At 36.0% G+C, this 18,768-nt stretch overlaps 1 protein-coding gene across 1 annotated transcript in view; it reads left to right on the top strand.

Moving 5' to 3' along the window:
- TRDN (triadin) overlaps positions 1–18,768 on the top strand; it is a 224,527-nt gene that overhangs the window by 55,474 nt on the left and 150,285 nt on the right. The window contains exons 6-11 of the mRNA XM_063153340.1: positions 2,746–2,796; positions 9,574–9,633; positions 12,324–12,383; positions 13,739–13,798; positions 16,317–16,376; positions 16,666–16,860. Of these exons, the coding sequence (XP_063009410.1) occupies positions 2,746–2,796; positions 9,574–9,633; positions 12,324–12,383; positions 13,739–13,798; positions 16,317–16,376; positions 16,666–16,860 (486 nt within the window). The remainder of the gene's footprint in view (positions 1–2,745; positions 2,797–9,573; positions 9,634–12,323; positions 12,384–13,738; positions 13,799–16,316; positions 16,377–16,665; positions 16,861–18,768) is intronic.

Raw genomic sequence — 18,768 nt, 5'->3', positions numbered from 1 at the left:
CAGCAATAAGATATGATGTGATTACTACAAAATTAAAGCTATTTGTCATAAAAGATGAAGCAGAGAGTATCAGAACTCTCATAAAACAACAACAAAAAAATCTCCAATAATCTAATATGTTTCCTGATTTTAAATACTTAGAAGTTAACAAATAGTTGTTATTTTCTGTTTTGTAAATTGATTTTGTTTAGTTATATTAAGACTAGATTTATTTGTACTGGAAAAATTTGGGATGTAATGTGTCAGAATTGATGTGATCCAGACTGCAATTTTTTATGATGGTTCAGACTTTAATGGGAAGTTTGTGAAGAGACTTTAGGTGTGTAAATGCATATATGCACACACTTGTGTGTTAAGATGTACTTCAAGGAATTTGTGTATGCTTTCTTTGTGATGTGTGGTATCCTAATTGTAGCAGAAAATTAGATGAGGTTTCAGTGTGGCCATCTAAAAAGGTATATTTTTGTGGAATTTACTGGAATATTTCTTGGAAGCAAGCTTCACTACTGATACATTGTGAGCCTGATTTAAATAACCAGCTCTAGATCCATTGGTCCATACATATTTTCCAGTCAAACTAGCAGTAATTTCCCTAAATCAAAAGTAATTTTAAAACTTTATTTTTAAATAACAAGGATTTATTCTTATTTTATACTTATTTTTTCAAGAAAAATAGGACTGTTTTCTGTAGTGAGACACATAATATAGGGTAGAAATGCAGCAGAGCTGATCCATTTTAAAGCAAGCAAGGAATATGTGTCTGTGTGACTCTGCCTGAAGAATACGATTTATTAATATTCATCTCAGTATGTAAGGTGACCTCTTGAACTGGGTGAGATATGTCTCTACTGAATGTTGCAGTGCAGAGGAAGTGACTCAGCTTTCTTTAAGTCCCCTGAGTCAGTGTTTGAAGGCAGTGGCATGGAGAACTGCTCAGATGTGCCCAGAATTAGGGAGCAATCTTCCATCTGTTACTGTCTTGCACCATTCCTACCACTTATGGTACCTAAACTAGACCATGTAGCCATTTAAGCAAAACAAGTGGGAAACGTCTGACAATGCAGCAGCAGGATTCTCTCAGTCAATAGAAATAAAATATCCTCAAATGTTTGAAATAAAAATAATCCAGGCTCAGCTGAAACACAGTAAATCAGTAGAGTATATTCTATTCTCGCCCTTTGAGGTTTATAGAACTATAAATGAACTGCCACCCGGGCTGAAAACAGCAAGAGGAGAACTGAATAAAAACTTCTTTTAGCCTAATGGCATCATATAATTAGCTTAGTTATGTTTCCATACGTTAGTGGTTAACAGTGATGTCTTTTACCCTTTATTACTCTTTATCTCAGAGAGAAAAAATATTCTCTCTATCTGAAGACAACATAGCCTGATGTCATAGAATAGCTATGTTTTTGCAAACCACACAATAATCATTTCAGATATCAAATACTGTACAATAAAAACATTCTGCATTACTTTCAAGGGCTTAGGTAAATATCTGGGAAGGGGAAATTTTGTTTCCTACTGGATTTCTTTGGCAATGTGTATCCTGAGAAAATGACTAAGGTTGTAAGTGAAATATTTCAGTTGTCTTCAATAGGCATTAGAGTGGCTTAGACTTGAGATGTAATATGCATAGCTTTTCCTCTGTTGGATTAATTTTGGGGTCAGGGTTCTTGTTATTTAGACCCTGCAGACCACAGGTAACAATACAAGAAGTCATCTCCCACAGAGTCTAGTGAGATTTGCAATTGGTTTTGTCAAAAACAAATTTCATACAGTATTTTAGAGTGCTTTCCTTCTGCAGGAAATATGTGCACAATATGATAACCCTGGCACTCTGTATATTCTTAATGACTTCACTGCAGAGCTAAAATAAATGCTCTTTAAATTTCTACAACTGTGTGAAAAGAGAGCTACGCACATTTAATTTAATTATGGTTTGCTTTTTCAAAAATTCAGCATTTTACCTTTTTTTATATTATCCTGGTTTTGACACAATAAGGACAGTAGGAAAAAGATTTACATGGAGGTATATAGCAGCAATTTAATATCAATATTGCAACTGAAAAATTTCTTTCAAAAGGAATGGCATAACAAGGGCAGATAAACACTCTGCCCCTTCCTCCTCTAAGGAAGACAGTTCTCATATTTTGGTGTACAGCATGATCAAAATGAGTCATTCTCCAAGACAACAATCCCTAACCTGGGAACTTTTTATCTTTGCAGTTTGTACAGAGCATTGAGTCTACCTTTTATTGTGTGTTGGACTTAGCAATTCAGTATGTGAGCTTTAAAAATTTTAGAAAATGTAGTGAAAAGAACGTTTTTCCTTCCAAAGGTAGTTTGGAAAACATAAAATATTAATCTTGGTAAACAACTCAAGATAAATACGAAAAATGTTTAGCAAATAATGTTTTTCTGAATTATGACCAACACATGTTACTGCATAACTGTTACAGATGAGCAAAACCTATTCTTGCTTTTAAAATAGTTGTGTGGCTCAATTAAAAACAGCAAAATTATTAAAGACACTTAATATTGTGATTTTTATCCAAATATATTTTCCATGTATATATGTGAAATTGAACTCTATTGTATGTAACTGACTATGCAGGTGATAAAGCTGCAGCCATAATATTTTAAGCACTTTTAAATAATTTTTTTAATATGAGAATGCATCTGATATTTTTGTGTGTGAAAATTATTTTAATATTGACAAATCTGCGTTGCATTTTTTTTCAGAAATTCAAAAACAGAAAACTGAGAGACCTGAAAAACGAACACCAGCAAAGGGTAACTGGTTTTTTTTGTCTGTTTGTCCACATATATTTGTGTAACATACAATATCTTTGTTAACAAAAACATAATTTTTGTTAGCTTGGTTAACTATTCCTGTTGTATCATAGAAGCATTCAAACATCAGCTGGCACAGACTGCAAAGGATCAAAAATTCATGTATACCTAAACATTAACAAGAAAAAAAATGTAATTTTATGCTTGTGTAGCTAGATTGAAAATGCACATTCATAATAAGATTCTCCTGCCCAAACTTTTCCAGAAATCTTTTTTCTAGTAAAAGTGCAAGAAAGTTGAGTGTTGATGAACTTCCTCTGGTGCAAAAGGCATGAAGTGAGTTGGGCAAGGAAAAAAGTAAATTTATAGGCCAGTGGGTGCCATCCAAGTTAGGAAGTCATAGCTAAGAGTGAGCCAGGTGTGTATCAGAGATAAGAAAAGTTCCATTTTAAGAACCTGCTCTTTTTCAAACTGTTTAATCTCCTATAACTGGCACTTTCCGCAAATGCACAGAGGAACTGGTTTGGACTGGTTTTCAGAGATCATACAAACAAAGGTGTTTTCTGGGACATCTGAAGGGGTTTTTTGGCCTAACAGAGCTCCTCCATAAAGGCTAGGCCACATAAAACTTCATGAGCATCCCTCTAACACACTGGTGCTCAGCTTGATAGTGGCAGGAGGAAGCAAGAAGGAGGCTTATTAAAAATATTGTGTGTACACATACACCCTCCCTCATGCAATTAGATTCATTTCTGCATGTATTCTTAGTGTGGTTTCATAGTATTTTACACCTCTGTAAAATGTTTTTATGGTATTTTTCAGCTCCAGTTCTGTGCTAATCAGGGTCATCTAAACTGCCTGGAATGGTTTCCCAACTACTTAATAAATCATGTTTTATCAAAATGAATTTTTTAGGATACCAGTGGGCAAGCCAGACAATAATGAACCCACATCCATAAGCAAGGATCCCAGTTAAGGTCTTTTCAAGCAAAGTAATCTAAAAACACAAATGATGTTGCAGTCTTGGCCAAAACATCCTCTTGTGCACCATTTAATCTATACAAAAGTGCATTTCTTTACACAAAATAATAACATTGCAGAAATTATTGCAAAGAAATTATAAGATGCCAGAAAAAAAAAAAGTGTTCAGGTGTCATTAGTTAAATCCCATTATTTATGTGCCTGATAATGCAGTCTCTAGTTATACAATCAGTTGCTGAAGTACAAAACAATTTTCTTCCTCTAATTTGTTTTCATGTTTTATCTTAACAATGCAACTTGTACATAGGAGGAACAATGACAAGAAAACTTCTGTCTGGCCCCTTTCTACAGTGTGATAAAGGCATGAATCCTTATGGAATTTTACAGTTCCCTTCTGAAGTACCTTCAGGAAATATGCACAAATAGTCTTTTATTGTTTTTAACAGAAAAAAAAATTCAAATTCAGAATTAAAATTAATATTTTTAATAGCAAGAAATGGAAAAACATTCTGTCTTCTGCCCAACATGTGGGAACACTGAAGTTTTAAAAGTAATTTTATTGTATTTTTTTGAATAGTCAAATCCTCTGAGTACAAGTCCCACAATTTACAAGGGAGTTCAATCTATAAGCCTCATTTTTGAAAGATTGAAGTGAAATATGAGGAACAGTTATAATGAATAAAAATCCCAGATGGAAGTGACTGAAATTAAAAGATTCAAGCAGTATTGAGAGCTGGGCAAACTGGTGCCCTAAAATTTGCTTTTAATTAAATATTTTGATAAACTACTAGCAATAATGTCTATTCCAATTATTGTAACCAATTTAATCTTGGAAAGAAGAAATACTCTGAGAAATAACTTCACAAAGCCATTGGTCATGCTTAAGAGCCCTGAAATCAAATTATTTCATGATAACATATACAAGTTAGGGTCTTTCCAATTTGGTATTTGAGGTATTAGTAATTTCACGAATGCAGTGGCACCTGGACTGCATGACCAGGAGCTTGATAATCCAGCAGAGGCACAAGGGATTGATTATCTTTCTTTACAAAACTCTCCTGAGCATCTAGATATTGTGTTCTAGATAGATTTTGCAGATTTTGAGCTGCTTCTGGAGTCTGTTTAAGAAATAGGTGATATAATTGTTATTACTATTACTACCAATAAGAGTTAATTACACATTATTTTGGCAAAAAGTTAGAACAATAGTAAAAAATATCGAGATAAAAGTATATGTAAGTACAGAATTTCTGTCTAATGGAATGTCCAATGACGATTTCTGATTTTTATGGAAAACTGATCTCACCAGTGAAATGAATTGCCCTGCATTTCTGGGAAATAGCTCTAATTGAAACAGGCATTGAGAAGGAATGGTGTTGAAAGTGAAGGAAGCCAACCCACCTTGTCGTTGATCAGCATTGACTTCGATTTATTGATTAAATCAGCCACTTTATAGAACAATGTTAATTAACTTCATGCATATTGCAAAATCCAAACTCACGATAGGTTAACAGAGAAAACTCTAACCCCTCCTTTTGTTTTACCATACCCATGATTGTTTATTGAAAACAGGACCAGCGTTCTCACTGTGATATGAAAGGTTCCCAAAACTTCCATATCTGTTCTCAGAGTAGCTATCTTTTCCCAGAGAGCCCAAGGACAGAGTGTTTTGCCTGTTATGGGAAGACTGTCTGAGAACCCTACTGTATATAAAGTGGCGCTTGAGAGAGCCTAATTGTTTATAGAATCAAGCCTGGGAACTACTTTTTACTTTTCCCTCAACTGTATGCCTTCATGGCCTCTTTCTTTCAGCCATGCATGAACCAGACTCTCCACAGAATGGGAAAACGTTTATTTACTGTATGACTTTTCCCAAAATCACTTCACTAATACATTGCTTTTGGGGTGAGGTATGGAAGAGAACAATGTAATGATGGTTAATTTGCTGTAGCTGAAGACAAAGTATTTGAGACAGCTAAATAGATAAATAGAGCTAGATCATACAAATCCTAGTGTTCTAGAAACCCACTCACCAAGTTAATAAATTAAAATGCATATTTCGTGCACAGACAAATCTGTCTCGCCCTATTTCTCAAATTACAGCTACAACTACACCTGCATTAACTTTAACCTGGAGAACATGGTACAGATGACAACATAGCTGTATTTTCCTTAAATTATGTATTTGAATCTGGAAGTCTGTGCCCCTTTCCAGACCAAACCCTTTTTTTTTTTTTTTTCCAGCATTCCTTCAGGAAGAATTAAGTTGTAGCCATCTAAAGTTGCTTTGCTTCCGAATGAAAGCATCTAGGCAGAGATTTAATGCTCTCTGACTAATGCACTCCAACTTCATTGTATTAGTTCATTTATCTTAACTTTCCTGAGAGTGCTGCTCTGTAGACAAGCACTCAGTCTGTTAGCTGGAGCAAGCAATCTCTGCTTCATGCTCACTGCACTCAGCACCTGGCTTTGCGCTAAGCAGCAGACTTAAGACTTACTCAGCTGGAAACTATTTTTGCTTCTTTTAGGTACAGAAGTAGTGCCTTACTACACCTCTTCTTTTCACACTTTCTGTTTTGGAAGGTGGAATGTCTTTGTTGGAGAACTTTATCCAAGACAAACTAAATCGCGTCCCCCTTCACTATATCTTCAATTTGATGCAAATAAAATCTGTGATGCTGATTGAAATTAGGAAAATCCTCTTACATATAAGCAACCCTTCTTATTTTTATTTTTCTGTGAAGTAGATAGCAAGCAATATTAAATTTGGAATACATAGTTAAATTACCTTAAAATTTTCCATTATAAGCTTCTATTTTAGATTATTTATATATTTATCGCATTCCAGTCACTTAGGATGAGATTTCCCATGTTCATTTTTTTGCCTCAGGCTGAATTTTCATTCAAAGACATGCAAAAATGTTTCAGCAATTTCCAAAATCTAGGTTAGTGAAAATTAGGTTGGGGTGTTATATTTTTTTCCAGTGTTAATAAGACTTCAGTCTGAGCCCATGGCTTTCTGGTATTCGCGAGGAAGTCCAAGAAAATTCCTTTTAATTTGGGGAAAAAATTTAGCTTCCACCATTGCCAATCTACTTGGTTTTAAGTCTATTTTTTCTTATGGATGTCACCAGCATCCTAGTAGCAAAAGCAATAAAAGAGGTGATCTTTTAACTACAAAGTGTGTCATAAAGCTAATAAAATGGTTGAATTCAAGTTGAATGAACAGTTTTAGTTTCAGCATTTTTCAGCTGAAGAGTGTGTAAGTAGTCCTAAAAACTTTTTTATGTTTGTGCTCTTTCTTTTCCTCTTTTTTTTTAATGGAAAAAAATATCCAATCAACTCTATTTTTTTTTTCACAGAAACATGGCAATATGGCCAGCCTGGCTAATTCTAAAATTGAATGATTACACCTGGAATTTTGGGCTTGAGAAAGAGCAAGTATTAAGCTCTTGACAAAGAAAAATATATCCAAATGACAAAATATGGAAATGATCTGTAGACATCAGTGATGTATTTTCTATGACAGAACTTTTATAACTACATATGAAATTGAACATGAAAATATTTCAGGGGAGAGTTAATATGTTAAGAAACATCAGATTTACATTTTTCAGAACAAAAGCTTCAGTGGATTTTGTAGGTCTTGTGACTGAAGAGTCAAAAATGGCCAGTGATCACAGCCCTGAAACATGAACACTTTAGTTTTTGGCAGCACCTGCCCTTCCCAAATAAGGGAAGCCATGGCTCTGACAGTGCCCATAAGAGGTAATGATAAACATTACAATCTGAGATTAGCAACCTCTGAGGCTATGGGGATATCAGCACACAGGATAAGGCTCTCAAACTAACCAGAGATCACCTTCAGCCTATAATTGGGAAGAGAAAAATAGCTTATGCTTATGCCAGCCTGGTCTCTGCTTATCCACATTCCAGGCTCCCTGCCCAGATACATCAAGTTACTTTTCTTTCTCAAGAAGGGGCCAACTTATCCCTTCTCCATGTATTAAGCTGTAGTCCACAAAAAAATACTAGTATTTCTTTGCGTTTTTGCTGTTTACATCATTTTGAGAATGTGAAACAAATTTAAATTAGATTTTTCTATCCACTTTCAGTTCTATTGACATTCAATTCAGTTAGTGTTGTTCAAGGCTCATTTTATGGGTTTACTCTGTGGGTATAGGTTTTGTTTGTTTTGATTTCTTTTGGGTTCTTTGGTTTGTTTTCCTGTTGTTATGTGGGTTTTTTTCTCAAATCATGAAATAAGGAAATGCTATAGAAAAACTACTTCAAATTTTAAAAAACCTACAATAATCTCTCTTTCACAAGTAAGATGCCCTGTGGATAAAAACAAGCTTTCTGATTATCAATCTGTTCTGCATAGTTCAGCTGTATTTTTTGGCATAGAGACTACAAGAGCTTTTGTTGAATGTGCAGAAGCTCATGTTTCACTCACACTGACCATCACATTGTTTGCAAAACTCTGCTGCTGGTCCTGCCAAAACTGAAAAAAGTGCTTAGGATAGAGCCAGCATCTACTAATACAAATGCAAGATGTAAAAGCATGCTACAATTTCTGCAAAAATACTCAATTTGGAGAATGTTTTTTTCTTGGTGTTCTCCTAGGTCTGCTAAAGCATTTGGATGAGTTGCAGTCTGTATTTCATTCAATAATACATTGCTGGTGCTGCTGTTTTCGTCACATCCTGTTTTTTTAATGTAAATTTGCTGTCCACATTCTTTAAAGACTTTGAAATATCTCTCTTCAATCTTTTTCATCTGTACGGCTGTTTGTTATCACAATAATTTACTTGTTATGGCTGAAAGTGAATTTTGGATAATCCAAACACATGTAAGACATAATGAATTTACTGAATGTTCTGAATTATTTTTCTTAATCATTACAGCTTGCTTTTTAATGTGGAAACACTCAGCCAACAAAAAAGTGCTTGCCCTTTCGTGAAATGGCATTCACTGCAGAGCTGGTGAAATGAATAGATACAAAAGCATAATATGCTTGTTTATAAAGCTCACTGTCTTCTAATCAGAATTTGTTTTACTTTTTTTCCCAGAAACCTAGGTACAGGAAAGAAAACAATATTTCCCTGAAATTATGAAATTCTTGTCTTTTAGTAGTATGGGTTTAGTAGGAATAAAACCATTAGTAGGTGGGATTGAACCACTTCACACCATGGTCTAAGAGCTAGGTGGGCAAGAGAGTCTAGAAGGACTCATGTTTGCCTGCCTCTTGCAGGACATGGAGTCAGTTGTGTTTTGAACAGCTGCTCTTCCTGAGGTTACACTCTGATTAAAAGAGATGTTTTCTTGTTAATCCATCCTGTGACGGAAGTGACAGCTAAAAATAAAGAAAAAAGTAGCATAGAAAGCAATATGCTGGTCAGTTTTTTTTTTTTTAAGAATAGAAAGCAATGCTGTCAAGGGCTCAAAATAATTTCCTCTGTCAGAAATCTAAGAGTCAGGGTGGTTGTGTAATGAGACCAAAACAGAAAGGACAGATTAGATTGAGGTTGCTGAATAATCACTTCTTTCAGGAAAATATGGTCTGATATTTGAAGACTTATTCAAGGAAAATATCTCTCTCGGACCTGGAATTAAATGTTGACATTCAGAAGGTCTATACATAATCGAGTACCTGTGACTCAGAGCTAAAATCCATTATTTGGGTTTATGAATGCTTTTCCTTGATCATTTTCATGAGATAATAAGTGTGTTGAATACATCTGGATTAAAGATTTATTGTGAGCTGGGGTTTATTTATTTGTTTATTATTTGTAGCAACACAGAGAGACAAACCTGAAAAACAAGAAAAAACTGAGAGGAAGGAGCCCCCAAAGGGTATGTATTCAGCTTTTGATATTCCTTGCCTTTTTATCAGTGATTCAAAGTAGTCTAATCTATTGACTCTTAGACTGTTCTTGTACATCCCAATAATGTTTCAGGATGGAGGAGGTGTTGTGAAAGCCAGCTGGAAGGAGAATGAGGTTTTTGAAAACAATTTGAATTAATCACTCTACAGAATAGCTGAAATTATATTCAGATAGTCTTTACTGTACTAGTAAGTTAGGTAAAAGTACCTAGAGCTCAAATTGGTGTTCTTTTTATTCTTCTTGAATAAATCCAACATATTATTTGCCCTTGAGAATATTTTCCACCAGAATGTAATTAGTAAATTATAACTTACTGGAAATGGTGCATCTAGACATTCTGCTTTGGAAATCTGCTTAAAATAGAGAGAAAAAGGGGAAAAAAAAAAAAGAAAAAAAGAGGAAGAAGTTCCTCTCTTAATTTCAGACACACCGGGGAGAGTTTTCAGAGAGAATTTAATAATTTCCTAGTGGTGTGTGCCAACAACAAATTACAGATCTGTTGTAGGAGTCAGAATCAGGATACTGCTTGCTGTTCACCCACAACTCATGAGTTATCTCTGGGTTACAATAGCCACTGTCTATTTTACTTTTTGTGAGGATATTTTAGTGAAATGAAATTTTGGTGGAGTGCAACCACTTGTCAAAACAATTCTTCTGAGAACATGTCCTTTGCACTAACCTATGGCTAATGAAGTCTTGGGCTGGAGGAAGGAAAATATTCTGAAAAAGCAAACAGGCCAATGATCATCATAAATTACGAAAACAAGAAAAGGGAAGACCAAATATCCAGCCACAGCAGACTTCTTCAGGCCAAGAATTCAAGTGAAGGTGAACTTCCTGAAAGCTGTGCTTGACAAGGCCTTTCTAACAGTCTCTGACTGGAGCTTTTCCATTTCATGTAAGCAATTCAAAGTCCCTTGAGCTAACAAAACTGATTTTAGAAGTTAATGGCAGACATATAAATTGAGGTGTCTCTTAGAATGAATATTTATTGGTAGAAAACAGAATGATGATAACATGGGAAATTTTTTCTGGGGTTTAGAAAAATTACAAAGCAAAAGCAATAATGTCCCATATTAAAACATGAATTTATCTTTAAGACTTCTGTTATAATGTGGAAAATCTGTGGAACTCTTCAACCTGATTTCTCACAGGAGAAAAATATTTAATGTTTTATTAAGTTTCTTAGAACAAGAAAAAGATTATCACAGCCAAACTCAGATAGCCAGTGAAAGAAAATGATAATTATACTGCCTTATCTTGCCATAAATCCTATTAATATTCTGAATACCTAGTAGTATTTTTTCTTGAAGTGAACTATTTTTTTCATGTAGTGAACTGCTACATGTAGCCAAACTGCTACGGAAACACTACTGTGTATAGAGATTCTCTGTATTCACAGTGCTCATAAACATTACTTTCAGACTGTACATTAAATTTCAAAACTAAGACTATGAATGTGTGTCTTTCTAAGGTCCATTTCATTATAGTGTGACTGGGAGACTCTAGAGACTGCATCCCTGTATTTTTGCTGCTTATTTTCTGCATTAAATATATTGCCTTTTCAAGATTGAGATAATGGAGTGTATAAATAGCATCCTATTCTAATCTATAATCAGCTTCTAAGATGAAGTTTAAGAAAGTTATTTAATGACACAGAGAGTAATTAGGAGTGTCTCAGTCACTTAGCACTGTGTCAGAGATGTCAGCCATATTCTCAAGCATTTAATCACTGTATTGCTTAAAAATGTGGAAGCCTGAATATTGCCTACCACTCTTCTTTTTGCATCCAGTTACATATGGAATCCATGGTACTGTAAAAGAAGTTTTTAATCTCCTCATGTTAGACAAAACGAGTTTCACTAAACTTGGATGAAATCTCCACAGGAGTTAGACTTAAGCTAGGCTTGCATTTTCACAGCTGTTCTTTCAGAAGTGCTCTAAAACCCACACACTTACTTTCATTTTCTGGAACGTTACAGTGTAATTGCAAAATCCTAAGAAAAGTGAGTGGAAAATGTTCTGTGAAAGAGTGGATAGCATAATGCAGTTTCCACTGTCATAATGTTAGTTTTGCTTTGCACATACTCGGTACCTAATTATGGTTCTGTTATCATCATTGCAGGGACTGATCTCAGCTAGTGTCCATGTCTGTATCCATTACTTACCATCCCTATCCCTTACTGGTTATCCATTTCAAGCCAGCTGGCAAGCCACAGATGTATCATTTGCACATGTGATTCTCTCCTGCTCCGAGATTGATTCCAGGGTTTTCACAACCTGTGTCTGACTGAGTATGGGGTGGCCAAGGTGAAGCCCTCTTCCTATCACAGGCAGCAGCATTTACTGTGAGCTGTGCCTCAGTAACCAACAGTTTTCTGGAATTCTTCTGGAATTGACAGACAATTGCAAGAGCTGATGCTATGCAGCAAGCAGCTGAGGCATGTTACCATGGCAGTAACTCGTTAGCCAGAGCTGGCTGCTCTCACCCTGTAGGATGATGTACACTGGGAAAATATGCATGGGGCAGCTCAGCAGTGACACACTCTGTCGCTTAGTATCCCAAGGCATCCTTGGTGAAATTGTTTTAAATTCTTAATTTTTCCCACTTTTCTTTTTCTTTTTGGGTATATATATAACACTTTTTTTCTTTCTTAGTGACAAGTAAAGACAAACTGGAAAGACAAGAAAAACCTGAAAAAAAGGAAAGGCATGCAGGTATTTATTTAATGTCAGAATTTATTTTATATTAGGAGGTACCCTAAAGCTTTTTCTCTACTCAATTTTCATTTAAGTATCCCTTCAATTGCAGAAAAAAAAGAGTTATGAAATATTATGAATAAAAATAATGAAATCATAACAAATTTGCAGTCTTAAACACTAAGTAGCATTTAATATTCCTTCTGCATGTTTTTTGTTGGTTTGGTTTTTTCCTGGGGAAGGGAGACAATATATTTTGTACTCGGGATTAGTGTAATCTTATGATAATCACTGAGTATTTCCAACACGTGCAATAAGAATGGTTGCTAAGAGACTATGGTCACCCAAGAAAAAGGCACCTGACAGCCCTTTCACAGAGGTAATCAGGAAGGCCATGTGGAAAAAATATGCATTTTAAATAAAATACTGCAAAGGGCCACTGAATAGCCACTGAGTATGCCAGGACCAGTTCTTTCAGTAGTTACTTTCAGTAAACAGATATCTAGCACTGTTTTATCTTCCCCAGTTCTTACTTTGTTTTTAAACACCAGCTCCATGCTCATGCATACGTTTTTGTGTTCCTAGGATAATCTCATACCCTGTACTCAGATAGGGAACTGTAAGTCACCTCAGGGCACAACAGCCCATGCATATATCAGTTCTGCACATCCATGGACAAGTTGCTGTGCACACTTTAATCCCAAAAAATTAGCAAATCAGAGCCTAAACAGGAGAATATTTCAGATTACCCACTACTCAGTGCCTACTGCATAACTCGGCTATATTCTGAAACCTGAGCCAGAAATCTGGGAACTACAGAGCAGTTAATTTCAATTTGTAAGGTGGAAATTAAAAGCAAACAAAAAGCCCCAAAGAACATTAGTTATAATGTCACTGCAATTATATTTGTAATTAATTATAGTGTTTAATCATTCATAGCTGGAAAAACTGTTAGTTGTTCTGTGGAGTTCAGAAATCCTTCAGAAAGTGTCCAAAGTAATAAACAAGAAAGCTAAAAAATAACAATAAACCAAAATAAACCAATAAAATACAGGATATAAATATATTAAAAAAGAAAAAAAGCAATAGAAATGAGTACGACTCTTTTTGACTCTTTTCTTTCATGGGATTACTGGAGCTAGAAAGGCTGCTGCTCCTCCAGCCAATGGCAAAGACCTCAGTGATGGCAGATGAGATTTTGAAAGTTCCAGTTCCATGTTTTGGCATCAACAACAAACAGCAGCAGCTGAATCAATCTTTCTCATTCTTTGCATGCATGACCATTGCGCCTACTGGTGTTTCTTGACCCTTTTTCTCATTCAAATGCAACTTTTTTTTATAATGACCATTAAGATTATTGGTTTTATTTCTAGCTGTTCACAAAGAGAAACCTGAAAAGCCAGAAAAACAAGAGAAGAAAGCACCGCCTAAAGGTATTGATGATCATTGTTAAGAGTTGTACAATTTAAGTGTTTGAAATCTTGGGAGAGTGTGGAGATAAGTATTTAAAGTACAAAGCTCTTCTAGCTCATGTTGAATGCTTTTTGGGTGTTGTCTCTTTTGCTTAAGGAGGTCTTGATCAGCCAGAGTGAAACTTGCTCAGCAGATTTTTTTGTGCTTTACTCTCCTGTTTTGGTGCACAGAGTTTATTACAAATCATCCTTACACAGCTGAAGAATGAAACCTATGACTATTTTCTTTGCATTCCTTGATGCCTTTTTCTCCACAAAGAGATTCAGTAATTTGCCTGCAAAGAAGTTTTTCTCTTGTGTATTAGTTTTCAACTGGATGCAGACTAATGCAAGAATATTTACTATCTCTCAATCTGGGTCTTCCATCATATCCAAAAATAGAATTTCATTTTCTTGCCTTTTATTTTTTTCAATAACATTTTAATTTCAGTATATGATTTGCACTGTCTTCTATGGCAGCAGTGGCTTTGGTTAAGATTTACACATCTAATAATTATCATATATATTATGAAGCAATATTGTGGGTTTGTGAGGGGTGGTTTTTTCTATTCTTTTGACTGATAATTCCATCTTTGGCTATGTTTTGGGCAGGGAAATTTAAAAATCCAATAGCCTTGCCCTATTATGCCATTTTTAAAAGACTAACATTTATTATTGCTTGGCATTTGAATGTTTTTCTCTGAGGTTAGATATTTCTCCATGGCAGATATTTCTATAATGAAGTTCATTTTCAGTTTTTGTCTCTTTTTATTTTACTCAGTTGACTCTTGAAGAAATAGTATACAACCCAATTCATATCAGTTTGTTATGGCATTGAGATTAATCCCATGTTGAGATGCATGAATTATCTGGGTTTAATTTGAATATGTTCAGACAATATCGGTACAAATGTTCAAATCACTCTTTTTTTACTTGATCATAGTCTGAGGAGAAATGTAAAACGGAAAGTAAAAGTGAAGAAAGAAAGAAAGCAGAATGAAGACTTAAAGCCTTAAAAAAACTCTGAAGGGTAGCCATCATCCAGTCTCTCTTTTACAGGGATATTGTTCATTTTTGTCTACTTTGAATGTAGCTTGAAAGTGTGGGATTTTTTTTCATAAAATGAAATCATGCTGAAGTAAGCCAGAGAAAATAAATGCCCATAGTGTCTGTGTTGATTTGGAAAGCAAATAACTTCCAAGAATCCCTGAGATAGTCCTAATAAGCAGTCGGCCTCTTTGCCCATTTATCTTCTGCTAGCTAACCCAAATAATCACTCAGAGCCTTAATGTGTTTAATAGCAGCCATGACTCCAGTCACTGGCTGGAAAATTTTATGAAGGATTTGGACACTGTAGCTGCAGATCTTTGTGGCTGCAGTGTGACATAGCCATGCTGCCCTCTCTTGGGTAGCTTCCCTGCCGTGAGCCCCTATGGCATCAGGGCATGAGGTCAGTTTTCCTCAGCATGTCCAAAGGTGCATTTCTGCCAGCACTGTGTTGTTGAGTTTTCCATTGCCAGGCCCACCTCCCTTTTCTCAGGGGTCTGCTCTAAACTGGATTAGCTACCAGCAGTGCTGAGGGGCTGCTTCAAACCACTTGCAGTCCCTAGGAAATGAAAATGTTCAGGTTCTGGCCAGCTCTGGGGAACGGACATACTGAGAACTGTGCGGCTACTTCCCACACAGTCAGCAGGTTTTCTTTATGCTCATTACAAAGGCTCAAGGTAATTCTTGAGACTCTGGTAAAGGCTCCAGAAAGCCTCAATGATATGAGTGGTCTTTAAACACATAATCTAAAAACATCTCAAAAAAATAAAACCAAGTCTAAGTATCAATCATGTCTCGCACAGGCTGGAGTTCCAGGATGGAATTCAGCTAGAGAGGATTGTTATTATGTAGTTATCTGTTGAAATAAGTGTAATTAACTCACAAGGCTGGTTTGTACTGGTATTCTGTCTGGATGGTGACCAGGAGGGCAAAGATAGAGGTCTGCATAAAATTTTAGCAGGCTTTCTGGAACACAGTCATGTGTGTGTGCGTGTTTACACAGTGTATCTTATGCAGACATGAACTCACTCAAGCTGGGCTCTGAAGTGAACACCAGACTTAAGGCTGTGTTTGTTGACAATGAGCCCAAGCTAAGAAAAACACCTTTGTGTAAGACAAATACAGCCACATGGGTTCCTGTTGGCTGTAGCACAAAGCCAATTCCGTGTCTGCTGAGCCCTTGACATGAGCAAGTTTGTTTCATCTGGACTATGTCGTAAAAACATTCCCTAGGAAGCTTCAGATCTGTGTGACTCACTTGTCTTCTTGTAAGGGAGCCTCAACAGATATTTTGAAGTTTTTTTACCCCGCTATATGAAACTGAAAACAATTTCGAAAACTGGAAAACAGGAATTGTAAGGAAATGTGAAATTTCCAGTGATGATGTGTTTTGGCAATATTTTCTTGTTCTTTGTGAGATTTTTCACTAATATACAGTTGTTCTCATTTCTAGTAACTCAAAAAGATGCACCTGAAAGACATGAAAAAACTGAAAAGAAAACTCCTCCCAAAGGTATTTATTTATCTATACTACAGATTTTTAAGCTGAATTGACATTGAAATGCAAAAACTTTATTTTATTCAAGCAGAGATTTTAAATGTGTGTGAGAAATCAGCTGCATGAAACTAAAATGAAATGAATATATAATCAGAATTAAAATGTTTCTAGAACATCCAGGGTTTAATTCTATGCTTGATCCCTTTCAAAATCTGTTGAATTTCAAAGTGAGAATATAAGTGGCACTGAATGTTATGTTGGGGACAGAGAGTGACACTGAAAGCTTTTTCTTTATTGTCTGCAGAGGAGAAGAAAGTAAAGAGCACTAAAGTGGAAGCAAAAGTCAAAAAGGAAGTGAAGGATGGAAAAGGAGAAGCAAAGATGGCAGAGAAGGTCAAGCAGGCAGAGACAAAAACAACAGAAACTGGGCTAATAAAGGCCAAAACGAAAGTTAAGGAGGAGAAAGCTCTTCAGACTGTAACTAAATCGGACAAGAAAGGTAAACAAAATGAGGAGGAAACAGATGAAGATCCTAAAAAGGTAGTAGGGAAGAAAGAGAGAGAATGGAGTTAGAAGGACCAAAATGCACCCATGAAAAACAAAAGCACAGTACAAATAAATTCCACTTGAACCTCACACTGCTAGGACATGATTACAGAAAATAAAATAAGTTTAAGGTATATAATCAGAGGGCTCTAGAAGGTTTTCATGGCTAAAATTTCATTTTCATTTAAATCCTTCTTTACCAAGGACCAATTTCTCTTCAGATAGATCTGAGACTTTGTGGATTTGGTCAGTAGCATCTAACGTAGTGGATTGCAAGCAGAGTCATTTTTGAAAATTCAGACTGTCCAATAACCTATTGGGAATTTAGGTTTTTTTTCTACATCTGCATGTGCCCTCTGTAACCATAAGGAAAGTAGCAACAGTGTAAAAGGAATGTAATAATTTATCTAACATCATATTGTACGAGGCAGTCAGGTTGTCAGGTGTTGTGCATTATAGTGATGTACCTGCCTCATATAACTTAATGTGACTAGCTTCCAAATTTCTTCCAAAAAGGAAAGAAATCCTGTTGGTCTAGTGTAAGGAAGAAATTAAGTGATTAAACAAAGAATCAACATGCATCAACACCAGATGGTTAACAAGGTGTTAACTGTGTGCTCCACTTTGTCAGAGCAAGCCTGCATTCTTCTAGTCCCAGGTTGCACAGACTGCTTCCCTGATTTCCCTGTGGCATTTCCATGGCACTGAGTACAATTTTGTATGAATGAAGGCAGCAGGACCTGGCTTTCTGTATGAAGTGCCACACTGCAGCCACGGGATTATTCTGACATTGAAAGAGGCAGCTCAGTGTTGCATAGAGCACCTATCTGATCCTTTCAGCTGTTAACCACTGATAAATTGCTGTGCCTGAACATCAAAGAAGCTGTCCCTGCCTGGATATCTGAGTCTGCCTGATCAGATTCTCTCAGAATTCCATAACCATTGCCCTGGACCCCTTAGGAGTTGCCTAAATTATACTTTTCTAGAAAACTGAGAGAGTTTGAGACATAGCCCACTTTCTGACATACATAGTGTGCTGAACTAGTATTTTTTAACATTTATTTGTATTCCAGTTAATTTTGTCCTTCACTTGAGATATTGGGACCTTTGAGGCATGGAATCAAAGCAGCATCTATCACACTGATTGCTGTGACCAAGGAAAAAGTTGAGCAAATTGTTCAGTTCACTTGGGAGGTGAAAATCTCTTTCAATTTTTTGTTTGCTCTGGAAGAGTTTCAGCGCACAGTGGGGTGTGCTCCATACTGTTCAGGATAAAGCTCTCAAAAAGAAGTGCTGTGCAGATGACAACAAAATATTTTAAGTAGGGATCAAAGATTACAATAGAATAGTGGTGGTTTTTTGTTTGTTGGGGTTTTTTTTTGTGGGATTCCCAACAACTTTAGCTGATAAATATTAGCAAAATGATCTATCTTGACATCAAATATTAACAGATCATTTTGCAAGTCTGCTTTAGAGTGTTACCCAGTGACTCTGCATGGAATCCCAGCAGGTGAAAATGAGAATAAGCAGATGGAGTGGAGGAAGGAAGGAGCCTCTTCAACTGCCTTTATTACTGGAGACAGGGCTCCCCACATCTAGTGGAAGCTGCATTTCCTACTGTTGTGCTTCCTTTTCCCACCAAAAACCACTGCTGCCCTGCTGGATGCTTTAAAAAATTCATCTTTATGTTTCAGCCCCACTGTGACCCAAGGTGAACATAATCAATGCAGTTTTTCAGAGGTTTAAAATCAATGCAGTTTTTCAGAGATTTCCTGATCCTGCAATCTTTACTTGCTCAAGGGAGTAGTTCTGCCAGCTTATCTGAAACTGTAAAAAATACAGCAGTCATCACATAAGAGTT

Source organism: Melospiza melodia, chromosome 3 (genome assembly GCF_035770615.1).
Source record: "Melospiza melodia melodia isolate bMelMel2 chromosome 3, bMelMel2.pri, whole genome shotgun sequence".
In the NCBI taxonomy this organism is placed as follows: Eukaryota; Metazoa; Chordata; class Aves; order Passeriformes; family Passerellidae; genus Melospiza; species Melospiza melodia.
Note: the sequence above shows the minus strand (reverse complement) of the source record. Positions and strands in the feature narration are given on the sequence as shown.